This window comes from Castor canadensis, chromosome 2 (assembly GCF_047511655.1).
Source record: "Castor canadensis chromosome 2, mCasCan1.hap1v2, whole genome shotgun sequence".
NCBI lineage: Eukaryota > Metazoa > Chordata > Mammalia > Rodentia > Castoridae > Castor > Castor canadensis.
In genome coordinates this window covers 168,206,195-168,225,657 of record NC_133387.1, presented here as the reverse complement: position 1 = coordinate 168,225,657, position 19,463 = coordinate 168,206,195, and the positions used below count along the sequence as shown (strand labels likewise).

General features: G+C 34.9%; 1 protein-coding gene across 21 annotated transcripts in view; it reads right to left on the bottom strand.

Annotated features, from left to right (window-relative positions):
- Positions 1-19,463, bottom strand: part of Arhgap32 (Rho GTPase activating protein 32) — a 301,921-nt gene that overhangs the window by 15,977 nt on the left and 266,481 nt on the right. For all 21 annotated transcript variants that reach the window (XM_074066349.1, XM_074066354.1, XM_074066359.1 and 18 more), the window contains 5 exons: positions 9,214-9,316; positions 7,611-7,755; positions 7,114-7,196; positions 622-729; positions 223-368 (listed from right to left, as the gene is read on the bottom strand). In XM_074066349.1, the coding sequence (XP_073922450.1) occupies positions 223-368; positions 622-729; positions 7,114-7,196; positions 7,611-7,755; positions 9,214-9,316 (585 nt within the window). The remainder of the gene's footprint in view (positions 1-222; positions 369-621; positions 730-7,113; positions 7,197-7,610; positions 7,756-9,213; positions 9,317-19,463) is intronic.

Genomic DNA, 19,463 nt, shown 5'->3' with positions numbered 1-19,463 from the left:
GGAAATTTTTTTGGGATCTGTCATGAACTAAGATCAGAAGAGGTCTTTATTTATCATGTACACACAAAGTAACTGTCAATTTGTATATTTTGGAACACAGACATAATCTAGGTGTGTTCCACCAATGTCAAATTTCATTAACTGAATGACAAATGTAATGTTTCCAATCCTTTGGCAGTTTAGATCCATGTTCCTGGTAGTAAACAAACCCCTGTGCCATACCTGCCCCTTCCTGCATGACCACATTGATTTTGCCACTGAAGAGCACATCTACATGATTGAGGATGAACTCGACGACCACAGACTGAATTCTCACTTCCATGAAAGCTGCTGTCCCACTGAAGCAGGCTGATTCTATCTGTTTTGATCTGTGAGGTCAACAACATTCCCATTAGAGTCACACTATTTAAAACATGTACATCACAGACAAACCAGAGGAAGAAACCCAACTTTTACTATCCCTTAGCTCAGCCCCAGTTTCTCATTTTAGAGAGATGCTAACAAAAAGAACAATTTGCTTTTCTTTTAAATTTTTTCCTTAAGGAACACTGATTAATGAAGACTTTTTAATCCAAGATAATTAATTCTACTGAAAGTCATTTTAAGTCAAATGCAAGTTACCTGAGCAGGTTTGGAGCCCAGACGATGGCTAAGTTTTTTGCATGCATATTTGTGATGGAACAATAGTCCGCTAGAAGAGACAAGTGTCTCATCAGGAACTCCAGTGTTCTGAAAAATGAAATACAATGTGCTAACAGAAAGAGACATTATGCAGCAATATAGAACATAAAAGCAACTGACTTGTAAGTTTTCAATAGTAAATAGAAAAAAGAGACCATACAAACCCAAGCACTTTTTTTGCTGCCCACTAATTCTAAATATTAGTAGAAGTGAATGTCCCACAAAAGCTAGTTTCTGGACCTGATGAAATTTTGAAGTTATGCTATTCAACTTGGAGCACAGAACTAACAGGAAAGGATTCAAATATATCATTAAAGGGGAAGAAAAAGTGCATCTTTAAAGGGGAAAAATAAGTGATGTTTCACAAACTTAAAAATGGTTAAGAGAAAAATTCCAGTAGGCATCAGAGAGAGAATATCTGTGCAACTAATGTGCTTATGGAATGAAAAGTCTATTTCAAATTCTAATGTCCTTATTTATCTTGTCCATTCAAATTTTGCTTTATTTAAATTAAACATAGTACTTCTGGAAATAAAACACAATTAGCTTAAATATAAGTTAAAGCAAATACCATACCCCCTCCACACCCGGGAGGGGGATGGGGAGTTATTACCTATTAATACTATATCTCAGCATCCCTAACTGTGGAGAGATTAAAACTATTAAAAAATAAATGAGAGCAGAAATACAAGACTCTATTATCAGAAACTGTAATGAATGTTAAATTGTGGTCCACAAAAGGGTCACAAAGATTCAACTGAGCCTAACATGAATTTCAGAATAAAATGAAAATAGCAACTAGACTAGGCATTGTGATTTTACAGAGAGCATCATTTAATTCTCACAATAGTTCAACCCCCAGCTCAGCCACTTTGTGCGGAGGAGGAAGTGAAGGATGGCCGGAGATTACAAAACGGCTCCAAAGTGCTTATTCCTTCAATAGCACCTACTGTATCTGATCTACAATAAACATGGTATTCTTGGTCCCTCATGTACATAGTTAAATGAGGAAAGACAGAGAGACAGACAGAATTGGACTGACCTAAGAACTATGTAAAATTTTATTGTTAGGGGAGAATAAGATTAAGGGATCTCAGAAATGTGTTTTACAAGAAATGTAAATTAAGCCAACCAAAGATGTCTTTCTTGTTTACCTACCTAATTATAAAGATGTATTTAAAAGTCAGAATTTTACTCAGGATTCCCTAAAATGAGCACTTTCTTACTGAGTAGACAACAGTACAAATGGCATAAACCTTCATGGAACACAATATGAGTGGTCTATACTGAGACTATACTGAAAGTGCTAGTATGTTTTGGTTTCTAGAATTCTGCTAACAGACCTTTATCCTAACAAATGTCCAGATTCCATGTAAAAGGATAGTTTTCATAGTAATATTCAAAATTGAAAAAAAGAAAGTTCTACAATGGCATACAGATTAAATGTGCAAATTAGGGGATAAGAGAACACTATTAAAAATCAGATTTTTCAAGAATGTTTAAGGAATTAAGAAAGATACATGTTAAAATCTTAGTTAACAGGTCTGGCTCAAAACAGATATGTAAAGGAGGAGACAAATATAAAGTATGTATAAGAAGCTAAAATTACACACATTACAAAATGGGAATTATATAATAAGGAATTATATATATTACAGAGTAGCATATATTTATATAATATGCAATATATATAATTCAGGTAGGGCTTACTCTGGTAATAAAATGTATAGTCAGAGCTAGGTAAAGAGGGTAATATTAGGATTATATATATCATTAAGCTATTAAATACATAGGGCACAAAAATATATAAAACATATACAATATACATTATTAAATACCTACTATGTGCAAGACTCTATAAACAAGACAGAATTCATGATCCTCAAGAAGTTTATGTTCTAAAGAGGTTCACACTGAATAGGTAATACAATATATATAAAAATACTTGGCTCTGTGTTCAATATATAATATACAGCAGGAAAGATATATAATGTTCAATAGGAAAGACTACAGATAGCAAGAGAACTATACATGTAATTAATAAGGAAAATAACTATTATTATGCATTATAGGAGAATACATATTGTGTTATGGGGAATATAAATGTAATTACAGTAGAGCAGATAAATGTATTACAGAAAAGCTACCCATGTCAATATCGTAGATGATAGATATACACATCTGCAGAGAAATAAAAGTGAGTATGTACATGTAGATTTACCATATAGGAAAGAGATGGCTACATACAATGTGAGATCGTAACAACAACAATGAATTCACATAAAAACATTTATTGTTTAACAGGCCTTGTTCTAAGTGCTTTTTTTTATTGTTGTTTAATATACCAGGAACCCAGTGAGGAAAGTATTATTACTATCTCTTTTACAAATGATAAAACTATGCCCACAGAGGCAAGAAAACTTGTCTAAGGTCACAAGGTAATATAGCTAGTAGTGTCAGTTTGGCTCCAGAGTCTCTGTATTATAAGATCTATAATATACAGATAGATAAACATAATAGAAGATATAAGAGTACTACATAGTAAAGAATACATACATATATATGTGTGCATATGTAAGAAATAAGAATAAGATATATAAACATGAAGTGAGAGGTTTATTTATATAAAAGGTAATAGTAGGAGAAATATATATTTCACTATATAATGTATACAGGTACAATATATAGTAAGAATTTTATTAAATACATACTACAGTATAGGAGGGAATTTGTATACTTATGTTTATGTGTGTCTCTTCTTACTCATATTCCTTCATTCACCCACTAGATTAACCACCACCTTTCTCAATTCCCTCCAAAACACATGCTGATTAATGTCTAGGGCACAATGAGTTTTTATGGCTCACAGGATTCTTGGAGGTATCATTCTGAACACATTGGTTAACATCATTTGAATTATGAGTTACCTAAAGTCAACTGTGTCTCTGTAACTGTTTATGCAAGGTAATTTTAATTCATAATGTAATTGAATGCTATCAGTATTTATAAAATATGACTTTTAGAAAAAAAATATTCATTTACTGGTTTCCATGAAATCTCAAGTGAATGCTTTGCAAAGTTTTAATAAAAGTGAGCTGCCCAAAAACAAAGCTGCCAAATGAGTAAGAAACAAACGCTGATAAACAGAATAGTATGATATAAAACAAAACCTGTAATTGCTAATAATATTCTTGTAAGGAAAAGAGACTATTCATGAAACAAGAATTAGATTTATAAAGTAGTGATATTCAGAGAAACAATGGAGGGAAGGAAAGAGTTTGCTTTTGGAAGTATATATGCTTTTTTAATGGAAAAGGTGAGAAAATGTAAGAGTTAGTTCAAGAGTTAAATAATTTCAGGAAAAGAATAAATGATGGCTTTTAAATTACAATGAGAACCCTCAAAGAAATAATACAAGTTAATATCCCAGAGTTGAACAACATAAAAAGGAAACGCTTCATCCAGCACTCAGTTAAGAAAGAAAAAGAACACATGCCAATATATGTCAGTGTGAAAAACTGACCTCCAGATATGTTTTAAATTTGAAAGCATCCAGAAAGGTAAAAGGCAAAACAAGACAAAAAATATGTAGAAAGAAATATGTAGAAAGAGACTATATAAAAATGGTTTTAGATTATACTGTAGCATTTTTGGTGGACAAAAATGGTGTATCACCATCAAAATTAGGGGAAAAATTTATACCTTATAATCGTAGCCAATTATCAATCAAATTCAAGAACAGAAATAAGACTGTTTTCAGTTATCAAAGTCCCCCAAAATTTTCTCCTATATAAGTTTTTAGGATGATACCAAAGATATACACCATAAAAGCAAGGAGTAAAAATAAGCAAAATGGAAAGAAATCTAGCTAGCACAGGAGGTGATGGGAATTTCCAGAGAGAGAGTACAGGATTAGCACTGACAGCATCATTGTAGGTTAGAAGCACAATCAGACTGGAATGGGGCGCATCCAGGAAGAAAAGTGAGGACAATGAAAGAGCTGCTCCATTTCTATCAGAAAGTCTGGGGGATAAACTAGCAACAAATAAACTCTGCAACCAATGGTAGGCAAGTGCTCCACAGAAAACACAAAAAGGTATCCCATAAAGAAGATATAAGTCTAGTATACTGTTAAATAGTGTTGTAAATAATCATTAGACAGTTATTATAACACAAATACTGAATATGGATCTAACTCCAAGTAGTGATATAACTAGACTGTGAAGAATGAAGGGGAAGTGGTATTGGAGAACCAGCGTAAGAGACCGCCTTCCTCATTTACCGTAAGAGGAAGGCAACAAATATGAAAAAATGAGAAACAGCAATATAAATATGCTATTGACATAAGGAAAAGGTGTAAAAGGATGACTATAGTGGAAGTATTACGTATACATATATGTAAATGGAAAAATGAGATATGTTGAAACTATTACAGGAATGGGGGAGAGAAGGGGGATATAAGAAAATAATGGAGGGAGTGAATTAAAGTATAATATATTGTAAGACCTTTTGTCTGTGTCTCAATGTACCCCCAGGACAAAAATAATTTAAAAAAAGAAATATATTCAGAAAAAAAAAAGAAAGAAACAGGAGGTCAACTTCATTAAGAGTTAAGAGTGCTGACTTCTGAGAGAGAAACTGGAACTCAAGGGCCATGGAACAAGCACCTGCAGTGTCTTTACCATCAGCAATGCATGCTATTTAACTTTTAAAAGCTATGTGGCTATATTAATGTAGGCAAAAATATATTTACACTATGCTGCATGTAAAATTACCAAGTCGAGAAGCCTTGGTTTAACTATAATCCTCTGTCATACTATGCTTTATTTAAAAAACAGTAAGGTTCAGGCACATCCCCAAAATTTTTCATCCAAAAAATCATTTTAAGAAGGTATAATCATTATTCTGTTCACAGATATGGGGGACTGATCCTTACAGAGATCACAGCGTATGTAATGATTAGTAAATTCAAAATCAGATCTATCAAGGCCAATATTCTTAATATGATAGTAGGTTTCTTTCAATTATGAGTTAGTAAAGAATGTTTGCTTAGCTGGGTGCCAGTGGCTCATGCCTGTAATCCTGGCTACTTCGGTGGTTGAGAACCAGAGGATCACAGTTCTGGTCCAGCCCCCACAAAAAAGTTTGTGAGACTCCATCTCAATGGAAAAAAGTTGGGTGTGGTGGCATGCGCCTGTCATTCCCAGCTACAGCAGGAAGCATAAAATAGAGGCAGATCACAGTCCAGATCACTTTGGCCAGCCTGGGCAAAAAGCAAGATCCTATCTCCAAAATAACCAGAGCAAAAAGGGATGGAGGCATGGCTCAGATTCTTGAGTTCAAACCCTAGTACCACCAAAAAACAAAACAAACAAATAGACAAACAAAAAAACCCATTCCTTTTCTTCCTCAAAGATACCCTTCAAAATTTGTGCACTGAACAAATTTGTCTCCTTGGCCTTCCTTTTCAGGGCTAAACACCTCAGTTTCTTTAAGCTTAAGTCAGAAAAGCTCTTCAATTTTCCTTTGAGTTTTCCTTTTTCACTCTTCAGTAGATCCATACACCATTCACCCCTTCATCACATTCCTTCTAAGACAAGTTACATTAATAGGACAATGAACTGATCAAGGCAATCATGCACTTTTTTCTAACGAGCTGGTTTAAAAATAGTACTAATTTTTAGTACTGATTAAAAATGCTTGTGTTGATTTAATGATGAATGTAATGCTGATTTAAAGAGACAGATGTAATGTTGTTTTGAAAAACAATCATTAAGTTACTTAATTGTACCAGAACATCTAATGAATTTAATCTCATATTAATAATTTCATTTAAAAGCTATGTCTTTTGCTTTTTTACATACTGTCATCCATAGTTTCTACTGTTTTCTTTCATTCACTAAATAGCAAAGTCATCTTTAATTTTATTCTGGTCTTCTCAGAGATAAACAAAAATATTTTTAAGAGTCCAAAGTAACACACAAATTAAATTTAGTTTTAAAAAATAGGAGTAAGTGGGTGTGGCTCAGTGGTAAAGTGCATTGCTTAGCATGCATGAGGCCCTAAGTTCAATCCCCAGCACCACTACCAGAAAAAAAAAATTAACAACAACAAAACCTGAACAAATAAACAGCAAAACCCCAAGTTTGATCAACTGTTCATTTTTTCATTTATTCAATATTTACCTACTGGATGCTAAACACTGTGGAAGGGTCTAAGTATGAGTGTGTGTGTAAAGATAAATAAGCAAACACAAATATGTATGTGTGTACATATATAAATAAATAAAATTCATTCTGGAGAAATGGAAATTTAATTAATCAGAACTTCAAGGAAGTATAACTAGTTAGAAACTCAAGGGAAAAAAAATGCTTTTACACACAGGTGACTTCTGCCTCTGGCAGAATTCAGGTAAATCAACATATGGATTACCTGTAGTGTGGTGGGGGGAGCTGCTGGATGACATCATGAATTTTTATCAGCCTTTCTTCATCTGTTGCTGCTGAAACAGCCTCCTGAAACAGTCACAATGCATAATAAACCAATAGGCTTGGTTGATTCAAGTAGTTTTTTACCTAAAATTCAGTTTAAACTCTGAGATTAACCCACTTGACTCACGTTAAAAATGAGGCAGAATTGAGGTAAATCAGTTTTCATACAATGTGAACACTAGAAATCTTAATTATCATTTTAAAAAAGCACGATGCTAACCAGCATTAAGGGTGATAAAATTAGTGTCTCAAAGCCAGAACTAAAAAAAGGACAATGTGAAAACAGCAAAGACAAGATTCCAGACTAGCTAACAACAACTGTCATTTTAGTGGTAACTGAACTACTTCTTAGATGTGACTAAACCAAACTTCATGCTTTGAATAAAAACACAGCAAAGCTCCACAACAGACCTTGAGTCAAAAGTGAGCAGTACTCACAGAAAATTTCTCGTACAGCTGGTAGGTTAGCAGAGGGTTTGGAAGCTCTCGGAAGTACAGCTTACAGAGTGAGCCCACAGAATGGATGTCTTGAACATAAGGTTCTTTCGTCAGGTCGGGGACATGCTCAGAGTCAAATTCATGACTAACCCAGACAGAAGAAGACAAAACAACATTATTCTACAAAAGGAAAGCAATTGCCTAAACAGTTCATCTTTTCCTCAGTTAACTGCTGTTTTCTTCCAATTATGTTTCATGTGAGTTATATGTAGACTGCAGCAGTAATTGGATATGTTATCATCATAAGCGGATACCTATGTGGAAATTAAGGACAACTTTAATATTAAAATGGAAATAACCTCTAGCCCCAAGTGTTCACCTTTACTTCGGTTGAGTTGCTGTTTTCTTCAAATCATTATACATTTCATGTAAATTATATTTGAACTTTAGCAGTAATTGGATGTCCTATCATAATGCAAGTACATTTTGCAATGGGAAATGAAGGATATGCCTTTCATACTGAAATAAACAGTAACCACTGAAACAAATGAGCAAGAAAGCAGGACTCCTAATTTCTAATGGTCTGAACAGCTAATATTTGGCAGTCCCCGAAAACAGGGTTGGGTGGCAACTGGTCAATGCACCAACTTTGTACAGAAATTCCTGATATAAGTTGTATGGCTCACAAATGTTTTGCTGCAGCAGGTTAAGGAAGCCAGAAACAATATAAAGCAATTACTATATAACACCAATGTTTTACAGCATTGAGCGAGTGCAATGAAAACTTACTCAGGATAATAAAGGCAAATTAAACTCACTCTCCAAGAGGTTACTTAATATTAATCCACAGGCATGAGGCTACTCATCATCCACATAGAGAATTAATTTTGTGGACAAACTGAGTATGAGATTTATATCTAAAACTAAAGACTGAAGCTGTCTTAACATAAAAATTAATCTTTGTATTTTTCCAAAAATATGTTCTTAAAACAAAGATGAGCTTTTCGTAATTAAAACATTAAATTCCCATAGAATAATGGCAGCTACCGATATCAGAGTGAAAAGGAAAGGATAACAGCATAGCAAGAATAGATAAAAATCCAAAAATTTAAGCAGAAATAAAATTTCTATTGCTGGTATACAAGGATACCATTATTTTGTCTCAGAGAAGACACTGGAGAGGGTGGAGATGTGGTGGAGTATGTAACACATGCATATGTGAGCACACTCTACAGAATTGGGGAGATTAGAAAAGGTTTCACTCTTGTGAATTTTAATTAAGAACCAAGGAATTGTATTTTAATGAAAATTTCATTTCTGCTTGTCATGGATTCAGACTCAATTTGCTAAAATCTTCAAACACTGTCAAGAAATAAAATATAAGCATTGAAGAGATTAAGTTGCACAGTCCTCTGACATTACAGATAAAAAATGCCATTTAGAAAATTATACATGGAGAACAATATGGATACTATTTCCTACTTCTTCACAACTATCTTACCTTAACAATTATGGTTATCAAAGTAAGTTACTCAATTTTGAAATAATTTCATGATAATGAATTAAATAGGAATAAAAAAGAAAATGGCACAGAAGGTTTTACCGTAGTCTCTGGATATTGGAGGCAACTCCAGAGAGACGATATATTCCATCCACAATGCCATATCTCTCAATGAATGCTGTGCAGCTTTGAAGAACCTGGGGCACTAAAGAGAATTTTTAAAGACAGAGATTAAATTGGTAGTATTCAGTGGAACTGACATTACCAAAAAATGAGAACGTCTTAGTTTTCATAAGCAAAATAAAATTTATAAATTAAAAGGAGGAGGAAATAAAAACTGACAAAGACATGTTACTTAATTTTATATTTTAACTTAATAACTACTTCTTGAATAATCAAGACTGGCTCCTTTTATACACTGTTAGGATAATCTCTCTACAGTCTTCTGCAAGGCTCATTTAGATCACATGACAACTGTTTAACAAACTAATACTGTGATAGTTTAAATTTAAAATATAGCTGTTCAGTTGAATTCCATACACAGCAAATGATGATGTATAAGATAAATAATCCCAACAACATAATTACTTGTAAGTGCAGCAATGTTTCACTCCTAAAAAAGTTAATTTTATCTGTCATAGTTAATGCTAATTCTAATTTTATTCAATGAACAAAACACCAACGTAATGGAAAAGTGAAAGCAATTTCAAACAGATTTTAATTTCCTTCCTCTTTTTTTAACCAGGGGGGTGGGGAGGGTGGGCACTTGAGACAGGGTCTTGCTATGTAGTTCAGCCTGGTCCTCCTGTCTCAGCCTCTGAACTGTTGGGATCCCAGGTTCATGCCACCATGCCTGGCATCCTAGCCATCTTTATACTAAATTAACTGACAGGTGACTTAATATTATCCAATCACCAAAAATGGCACTCTAAGAAGTAGGAAAGGAAGGATACTTTCTATTAGCTTAGTGAATATACACAAAGGAACAGCTATTCTAGAGCTCTCCCATCTCGAACTTTCAAAGAATACAATTTAAAAACCTATCCACTCACATTTTTACAATAGCTGAGATTTAACATTCTTCATTTTGTAATCTAGAGCTCTCCCATCTAGAACTTTCAAAGAATACAATTTAAAAACCTATCCACTCACATTTTTACAATAGCTGAGATTTAACATTCTTCATTTTGTAATGCAGATTGGCTAGTTTACAGACTTCAGTAACTGTGGTCATTTGGCAGTGTTAATTAAAATCCCTGAAAAGAAATGCTTGGAATGACATTATTTGCTCTGAAAAGAACTATTATATGAGGGAAAAACACTAAAAGTAGCAAATGAAACCAATAAGATTTTTTTTCTTATTTATTTATTTATTTATTTACTGTTTTATTATTCATATGTGCATACAAGGCTTGGGTCATTTCTCCCCCCTGCCCCACCCCCCTCCCTTACAACCCACTCCACCCCCTCCCTCTCCCCCCACCCTCAATACCCAGCAGAAACTATTTTGCCCTTATTTCTAATTTTGTTGTAGAGAGAGTATAAGCAATAATAGGAAGGGACAAGGGTTTTTGCTGGTTGAGATAAGGATAGCTATACAGGGAGTTGACTCACATTAATTTCCTGTGCATTTGTGTTACCTTCTAGGTTAATTCTTTTTGATCTAACCTTTTCTCTAGTTCCTGGTCCCCTTTTCCTATTGGCCTCAGGTGCTTTTAAGGTATCTGCTTTAGTTTCTCTGCGTTAAGGGCAACAAATGCTAGCTAATTTTTTAGGTGTCTTACTTATCCTCATCCCTCCCTTGTGTGCTCTCGCTTTTATCATGTGCTCAAAGTCCAATCCCCTTGTTGTGTTTGCCCTTGATCTAATGTCCGCATATGAGGGAGAACATACGATTTTTGGTCTTTTGGGCCAGGCTAACCTCACTCAGAATGATGTTCTCCAATTCCATCCATTTACCTGCGAATGATAACATTTCATTCTTCTTCATGGCTGCATAAAATTCCATTGTGTATAGATACCACATTTTCTTAATCCACTCGTCAGTGGTGGGGCATCTTGGCCGTTTCCATAACTTGGCTATTGTGAATAGTGCCGCAATAAACATGGGTGTGCAGGTGCCTCTGGAGTAACCTGTGTCACAGTCTTTTGGGTATATCCCCAAGAGTGGTATTGCTGGATCAAATGGTAGATCAATGTTTAGCTTTTTAAGTAGCCTCCAAATTTTTTTCCAGAGTGGTTGTACTAGTCTACATTCCCACCAACAGTGTAAGAGGGGTCCTTTTTCCTGGCATCCTCGCCAACACCTGTTGTTGGTGGTGTTGCTAATGATGGCTATTCTAACAGGGGTGAAGTTGAATCTTAGTGTGGTTTTAATTTGCATTTCCTTTATTGCTAGAGATGGTGAACATTTTTTCATGTGTTTTTTTGCCATTTGAATTTCTTCTTTTGAGAAAGTTCTGTTTAGTTCACTTGCCCATTCCTTAAGAGTAGCAAATGAAACCAATAAGATATTTTAATAAGACAATTTTAACTAATGCATTTTCACTTACAGTACATCACTATATCATTCCTTTATTATTCTAACAGACTATTCTTTCATTGTGCCTTTTGCTGTCCTGCCTATTTAAATTCTGTCAGACTTTATAACTTATATTTAAAACTTAAGCTCTTTACCTTTGATTAAAAATCAAAAGCAGCAACAGATGACATTGAACACTTCATGTAACCAGGCAAGGTACTGGACACTGTCAATTTTCACAGAAATCTTATGGACAATGTTCTACTATTATCCACATTTTACAGATGTCTTAACAACTTGAATTTTAACCAACAGCAACCAGGAAACAGTGATGGAAATGAGATTCTAGCTCAAGCAATTCAAGCACAGATCCAATGCCTTTACTATTGCAATATACTGTCAGGCATGTAAAGTCCATCATGATTCACTCTTAGTATCTTATTTCCATAGTTCACAACTCGAGGTTAATTGAAATCTCACTTTTTACCCTATAAGCTAGCCATCCTTTATAAAGTGATTTCCTCTATTGGACTCTCCTCCACCATCTTCATCATATAGAAAACTCTAGGCTATTGTTCAAACCCAACTAAACTATCACTCTTACATCTTCACTGAAAATTGATAAGCCAAGGCAACTGTACAATGTTCTATGTGCTCACAGAACTATATCATTTCCAAGTCCATTTATTTGTTTCTATATACTACCCCTTCTTAACTATAACCTCTTCAAGGGCAAAAGCCAGACTTCTTTCCTCTTTGGACATTCAACACTCAGGAGTACATTCCTGACACACATATGAAAATCAGCAAGGTAATTATTTTATTGTTGCCCCCCGCCCAAGAGCCTGAAAACGTTACCTAAGTTAAGCAGGGTAGGGACTTCAGTTTTCATATAAAACTACATTTTCAGCTGTCTACTTCTGCTTCTAAAAACATTCAAGAATTTTAGTAAAAAAGGGATACGTTTATGTAGTGGAGGTGAAGAGCAGGTAGAACTGTTAGATATTTTTGTGGGTTGACTTTGATATAAGCAACCTCTGTTGTATTTAAATGGTGTGTTAAATATAAAATTTCTTTATAAGCCTTGGTCCTTTTGCCCAATATTACTCCCTTAATGAAAACTTCACAGTGCTGTAGGTTTCTAATTCTATAAACTAGAAGTGAAATGATAAAATATGGGGTTAAATTTTTTCTATCACTAAATTTAAAGGAAATATAATTGGAGATTACTGGGATAATTAACATAATTCCTTACAAGGGATGTTACAGGATATTTTTCATCATGCTCTAAATTAGCATGATAGTTTACACCCCGGTATACAAAAGACTGGCCTTGGAAGAAAACCCTTTAAGCACAGGATTTTGTTTCAGTATTATTAAGCTTTCCAGGCATACAATATAAAATTTCCATAAGTATAAGCTACCAACCCATAAAAATATAGATCACTTTTCCTAAAGTCATATCTATGTGATACTACATTCGTGCCGACTTCTATTCTCCCAAGGAGGAAAACTTGGGAACATACAGAACATTAGAGTTCTTTCCTGATAACAGGACAAAGCCCCTTCAGACATACTTTATGGGAAACACTGAATTGCTTCTTTACATTTTATGCTCCTGAGAAAAATGACTGGATGTCTATAAAACAATCACATAATGAAGCTCAATAAATAAAACTGCACAGTAATGACATAATTTTTAGCACAACACATAAGATATTTGATTAAAACAGGTAGCAAAATGAAAGAGATATATTTTAATTCTGAAGAAAAGAGAAACAACATGATCAGATGAAAAGAGAAAAGGCCTGGTTTCCTTTTTCATTGACATGCAGGATAGCATGAGAATCCAATATAGTATCTTAGAAAAAAATCCTAGTTTTAAAAAAAGGTACCCTCCAACCCCTAACAAACCAGCCAAATGCACACAAAATAACAATCCAGTCAAAAGATAACATCAGAAAACTCTAAAATTACTCTACAGAAGATGGTAAGACTTTGAATTATTCCCACATTCCAAATAATACACTTCTCATTATTCTTAGTTTTCATCTATTCATATAACAATAGAATGACATTTTAAAATTAAACTGATGATCTGTAAGTTTAGAATTACTGCTAAAAGAAGTAGGAAGTAATTATGATGAGAATTGATTCTTGGTTTTTCTTGGCAGCTTTGATTTCATTTCTGTTCCTTTCTTTTCATTCACTTACTCACCCACCAATCGTATATTATGATATATATTGTGTTGCAAACACAAATGGAAAGTCAGGTTCTTCTCCAGGGAAGGGACTCCAGGTACAGCACAGTGTTACTCAGAATGAGTACCATGATTCTTGGTTAGGAAAATATGATTCCCTAAAGGATTAATTTCAGGAACAATTTTGGCCTTGTTTCTTTCTATTGGGCTCTGATTATAAAATCCTTGTGTGCATACAATAGTTTTAAAGACAAGGTCTAATGGAAAGGAACAAATAACTTCAACATAGAAATATGTGCAATCAGTAGTTCCTTCTCCTTGGGTTTTCAAATACATTTTATATTTTGTACCAAACATAATTTTACTAATTTTCTATAAAGTTCTCAGAATTTTTATTAGCAATCCCAGTTTAAGCACTTAGGAAATTCTGTTTTAAATATATGAAGCAAATAAAGTAAGCTGCATAAAATAATCAATGATACCTGAAAAACTCTATTCCACTTGACCAGATTTTATCATTTGAAGGAACACAAGAACACTATAGTTAAATCTTTTATTTCTCAAAAAAGAAATGATACACTAGCACATGGCCTTACCTATCATTCTTACTAGAAAAGGAAACACACTCAAAACTTCTAGGGTCCAACTAAAATTTGCTGAATTGAAGTTTGAAAGCTAAGGAGCATGGCAAAACAACCTGGAAAATGCTTGCTCAAATCATCTCAACTAAACAAAGCTGCACAATGGCAAGACATACAAAGAGAAAAAGAAATTAATATGATGAAAATCATTTTGACTCAACAATTAAAGATGCCCATGTAAATGACAAATCAGTCTAATCTTTGCACAAAAAATTCTATCTTGGCAGATTTTTAAAGAATCAGCTCTATAGATAACTGTGATACAATCTTTAATCAACTCCACTCTGAACACTGTGATAGCTAAAACTTTAAGATCATCTCGAGTGAACCTCTGCACAGGGACCACAAAATAAAGAATGAAAAGGAAACTGCCTTGTCAAGCTACCTGATTTCTTACAACACTTGCTCTATAGGAAACAGATCAGGTTTGTCATATGTTCCAACAGGGAGGCTCAAAATTTAGAAAGTGTAACAGGATAATCTCTCTATAAAGTTGATTATTCACCAGGAATACAATCCACAGAATGAGTCACTTAGCAAAGCATTACTCTGATATGACCAGGACACATTCTCAGAAATGCATCTTTAGGTTATTTCATTGTTGTCCCAACGATCAGACCTGGTTCATGTGGCCTTCTCCATGCCTATGCTGTATGGCATAACCCACTGCTGTAAGGCTGCAAACCTGTATGGCATATTACTGTACTGCATACTGCAGGCAACTGTACCACAATGGATAAATATTTTTACACTAAAACATATTTAACATAGAAAAGACAATAAAAATACAGGATAGGATATAAAAAATGGTCACCTGCATAGAGCACTTACTATGAATGGAGTTTGCAGGACTGAAGTTGCTTTGGGTGAGTCAATGAGTGAGTGGTGAGTGAATGTAAAAACCTAGGACATTATTATGTAGTCCTATAGACTTTATAAACACTGTATACTTAGATTTATAATTTTTTTCTTTTCTTCTATAATAATCTTAATAAAATTTTCAATTTTTAAAAACTTTTTGATTCTTTTCTAGTAACATGCAACTAAAAACACATTGTACAACTGTACAAAAATATTTTCTTTAAGTCATTATTCTATAACCTTTTTTTCTTTTTTTTTTTTTTTTAGTCTTTTAACCTTTTTTTGTTGAAAATGAAGACATAAACACATCAGCCTAGCCTGACAAAGGGTTGGGATCATCAGTATCACTGTCTCCCATCTCCCCATCCTGTCTGACTGGACAGTCTCCAGGGGCACTTACAGCTGTCACTTCCTTCTGAAGACACCTTCTGGGATCCTCCTGAGGACCTGCTCTTCCTGAGGAGGTATCAACTGTTTTTAGAAATGTGTCCATTGTGGTTTGCTTCATTTGTTTTTTTTTTTTTTTCTGTCACAGATCTGCTGATAAGCAGATAATGCACATGACACTCCTCTCTGGAGCTTGCTGAGATCTGCTACAGTATCTGCTAAATTCCTCACTATGAATTTTCTTGGGGGCTCTCTTTGTTTCCACTTCTCTTTCCTCTTCCTCAGTTGTGCATTCCTGTTCCAGTTCTACCAACTCCTCATTAGTTGATTCCTCAGGAACCTCCTCTGGGAGCTCCGCATAACCATCACTGTCCACACCCAGGTTACAGTTGTTTGCCAGCTCAGCCACAGCCTTGTTGGTTTGCATAGTTGCCTCATCCTTGGCAAATCCTTTGAAGCAGAACAAACCTCTCCTGTGTTTTCCAGATGCCATTCATACCTGCCTTGGGCATTGTGTCAAGCTAAGCAAGGTTCTGGCTGCAGTCACAGATGCTGTAATCTGTCTAGAACTGTGTCAGTGTCTCCTCAGTGTCTCCCTTAGGTGCTTTAACAGCCAGGACATAGACCTTCCTCAGGTTGCAGATCTTAAAAGCTGTGGTAAGCCCTTAATCCACTGAGTGGATCAAAGATAGCTTGGAGGAGAAATGTCACTTTGACCTTGGGATGAAGATCACTAACAAGAGAAGGATGTGTAGAAGTCTTATCAGGGAAGGGGGGAGAAATGACCCAAGCTTTGTATGCACACATGAATAATAAAACAATAAAAAAAAAGAAGTCTTATCAATGATAAGTAAACTCTCAAAAGAGAACTACTCCACTGCACTGGCACAGTGATTCAAGGGACACCTTGGACAAGGAGCCAAGTCATCTCTGCCCTGCTGCTACTGCTGCACACCAGCAGTGTGTGATGCCTCATGGGCTTCAGGGCCCTGGGTTCTCACAGTGCCAGGTCACAAAGGGTTTCCACTTGGTGCCTAAGCAAGACTGCTGTCCTGTCATTAAAAGCCTTGAAGCTTGTCCTTTCCTTGGCCTCCTCATAGATGAAAGTCCCTTCGGGCATCTGTTTCCAGAATATGGAGGTTTCCTCCACACTGAAGATCTGCTCTGGCAAGTTACTTTCCTTCACAATCAGCTTGTCTGGAGTTTCCCAAAACCCTTCAGTCATCTCCATAACAGCACTTGCAGATGCAGCACTCACTCTTAGACCTTATGTAATGAGTAACATCTTGAATTATTAAAACCAATCAATGCTACAATGAATTCAAGGTTATAGTGGGATCTAGTCTTTCAAGATTATGAACAAAATGCTTTGACATGATAGTCAAGATTCTGAGGGGCATGTGCTTCTGTGTCTAGTCTTCAATTCAGTTCATTAGAAATCTCTCTGCATCTGATATAGGCCCTTCCCAAATTTTTCTTAGTCTCACTGTCTTCAATAACGCAGATCCTTTAACAGTTTCCATTACTTCAACCATAGCTACAGTAGACATGTAGACATGACTGACTGTTTGGCGAGCAATAACCATCACTGACTTTTCCACTTTCATGGTCCTTAATCTCTTTTAATTCTGCTTCCAGGCCAATCAATATGCTTTTTATTGGCAGCATTTGCATAGTCTTTTGTACACTTTTGGGGTCATGATGAAAAACATAACATAAGATTAAATTAAGCACATGAGAAAATGATCCAATTAAGTGACACAGTAAACATGAGATGTATGAGACTACTGCAGGCATAGCATAGCACACTGCTTTACAGTAACTTCTTAAAAAATAAGTAGATGCAGGTAAATGAATGGAACTGGAGAACAACATCTTAAATGAAGTTAGCCAGGTTCAGAAAGTCAAAGGCTGCATGCTTTCTCTCATACGTGGAATATAAGCCCAACAGAAATATAAGCAATTTTATTTACACATAGAAATATATACAGAGCACGTATCCAAAAGTGGAACTAGTAGAGGAGACCAAGGGAGGAGGAAAAGAAGGAAAAACAGATAATGAATAATAATGAAATACATCACATCAGTACAGGAACAAGACACAAGGAAACATGCTGAAAACTGTGAAATACAGAATGGGGGAAAAGGTAAGGAAGTGCAGTGGAAGGGAGTTACAGTGACTTAAGCACAAGGCAAAAATCACACTGACCAGCAGACAGACACCTAAACAATGAAGGGCAAGAAGGAAAAACAAATCATGCTAAGTGGAGGGCACTAACAGAAGAGGGAGGATAAAAGAAGAAAGTAAAGAAGGTGTATATGGGTAATATACTTTCTAAACAAGAATGAATATAAAATTTTTAAACCTGTTGAACTCACCATAAAAGAGGGATATGGTAGAAAGGAAAAAAATGGAGGGGATGACCCATTTAGGATACAATACATATATGCATGGAAATGTCATAATGAAACTCTCTGTATAGATATCTTAAACAAACAAAAATGTTTTTTCTTTTTTCTCAAAAAGAGAGGACAGGAATGCAAATCAGGTCCTGTCTGGGGGCTGCTATCAATGGGGGGTGGAGAATATAAGGAAAGGTGTACAGGGTGAATATGGTAGAAATATTATGTACTCATGTGTGGAAATGAAACTATTCTACTGAAACTATTCTAAGAATGGGGAGAGAGGGAAACAAAGGAGAATGATGGAGAGGGTGAACTTACCAAAGATACACTATAAGTACTTTTGTAAATGTACAACAATAATATATTTAAAAATTTTTTTAAATAAGAATATACTCTAAAAATAATAGAATAAGTACATAAACTGTAATATAGTCTTCATTATCATCTAGCATTGTATACATAAGTATAATTGTATGTGCTGTACTTTTATACAATTGTCAGCACAGTAGGTTTGTTTACATCAGCATTGTGTAAAAACATAATCAAGTGTTACCCTAGACTTTTTGGGGGGTGTGAGTTGTTGGGGATTAAACCAAGGGGTTGTGCATGCTAAACAGGTGCTCTACCACTGAACTACATACACAGCTCTGCACTAGACTTTTCAAAGCTTATATCATCATTAGGCCATAAGAATTTCTCAGCTGCTTTAGAATTTTAAGGACCACTGTCATATGTGAAGTCCACTATTGACCAAGACACCATTATGCAGGACACTGACTGTATTTTAAAGTCTAAATGAAAAGAGAATAATTGGGATGAAGAATGAGTATAAACATTATACAATTATATCCATCTCTTTTTATAATTATGAATATAATATTTATGTCATTTTACCTGACATTATCCTAAAAATAATTTATTTATTTTTAATTTTATTTTATCATTTTTACATTTACTTACATGTGTATTCACTATTGGGGCCACCCCCCCCACCTTCAGGTAGAACCTGTTCCACCCTCTTGTTCTCTGATTTTGTTGAACAAGAAAAAACATAAAGATAAGAAAAACATGGCATTTTTGCTAATATGAGGTAAGGACAGCTATACAGGGAGATTCTTTGTGTTGTTCCCATGCAAATGTGTATTACAACCCAAACTGGTTCATCTCTACCAGACCTCTTCACTACTTTCTAGTCCCCTTCCCATAGTAGCCTCTGCCAGTTTAAGATTACTATATTCATTCCTATCCAGTGAGCACATCAATACCTTCAAGTTTTTGGTTTCTTTCCCTTTCGCTATACACAGTCTCCCCTTAAAGTGTGTGACCTATGTCCAA